Source organism: Halyomorpha halys, unplaced genomic scaffold, assembly GCF_000696795.3.
Source record: "Halyomorpha halys isolate HHAL.00 unplaced genomic scaffold, Hhal_1.1 Scaffold939.1, whole genome shotgun sequence".
Classification (NCBI taxonomy): domain Eukaryota; kingdom Metazoa; phylum Arthropoda; class Insecta; order Hemiptera; family Pentatomidae; genus Halyomorpha; species Halyomorpha halys.
In genome coordinates, this window is record NW_027108038.1 from 156,537 (window position 1) to 157,355 (window position 819).

The 819-nt window shown below is 29.9% G+C and overlaps 1 protein-coding gene across 1 annotated transcript in view; it reads left to right on the plus strand.

Moving 5' to 3' along the window:
* The window catches only part of LOC136795536 (histone-lysine N-methyltransferase SETMAR-like), a 4,293-nt gene extending 4,028 nt beyond the window's left edge, over positions 1–265 (plus strand). The window contains exon 2 of the mRNA XM_067046419.1: positions 207–265. Within this exon, the coding sequence (XP_066902520.1) occupies positions 207–265 (59 nt within the window). The remainder of the gene's footprint in view (positions 1–206) is intronic.
* Positions 266–819: the final 554 nt, after the last annotated feature.

Below are 819 nucleotides of genomic sequence, written 5' to 3' on the forward strand. Positions count from 1 at the left end.
TTTGAAATAATATTATATAATTAATTTGTTAATTTCACATGGCCTATAAGGGCCTTTAAGTTGACAGGATGATGAAGTACATAAAATCATTCTTAATATTTTCAATATTGATTATAACAATTTAGCATTAACTAGATGGTTAAGAGCAGAATGTGCATTTTAGTAAACAGTTTTATTTTTGTTTCTATTATACCTTTTACTTACAGATCTACCTGTAATTGCACCATACTTATATCTCATTTACTTCGTCACTATTTCTTTTTAATTGACGATATTTGTAATTATTTCTATTAATTGTTGTCTTCACTATGCATTACTTTAGTTTTACATTAGCGATTCCAACACTCATTTTTCATTTTTATTTATTTAATACCAAATCCTATAAGGCCTAGTGGACCTTACATAATGTAAGAGGTACTTTCTTTTTTTTCAACAATTGATTATGGGGTAGGAGGTATAGTCTCATACAAAAGACCCCCTATACAGCGTTATAAATAAATCAAAAAATTTAAATAAAGTCCTTAAGTCCTGCAGCAGCCTGGGCTTCAGTCTTCGGGCTGTGGTTGGGTTTCCCAAGTTGTTGGTCACTGCTCCTTTAACTGTCGGTAAATGGGAGTGGAGCTTCATGAACCTTTTTTTCATATAATCCTCTATTGTTTCTATTTGTAATTCCCGATGCCATTGTCATTACTGTACTTTATATTCATGTTCATCTCTCTCTCTCTTGGCCTTTTCGTTTGTCATTTTCAATAATGGATCTTTGCAAACAATAAAGAAAAAATAAATTTTAATTTTTCACTTTCAATATTTTAATTTTTA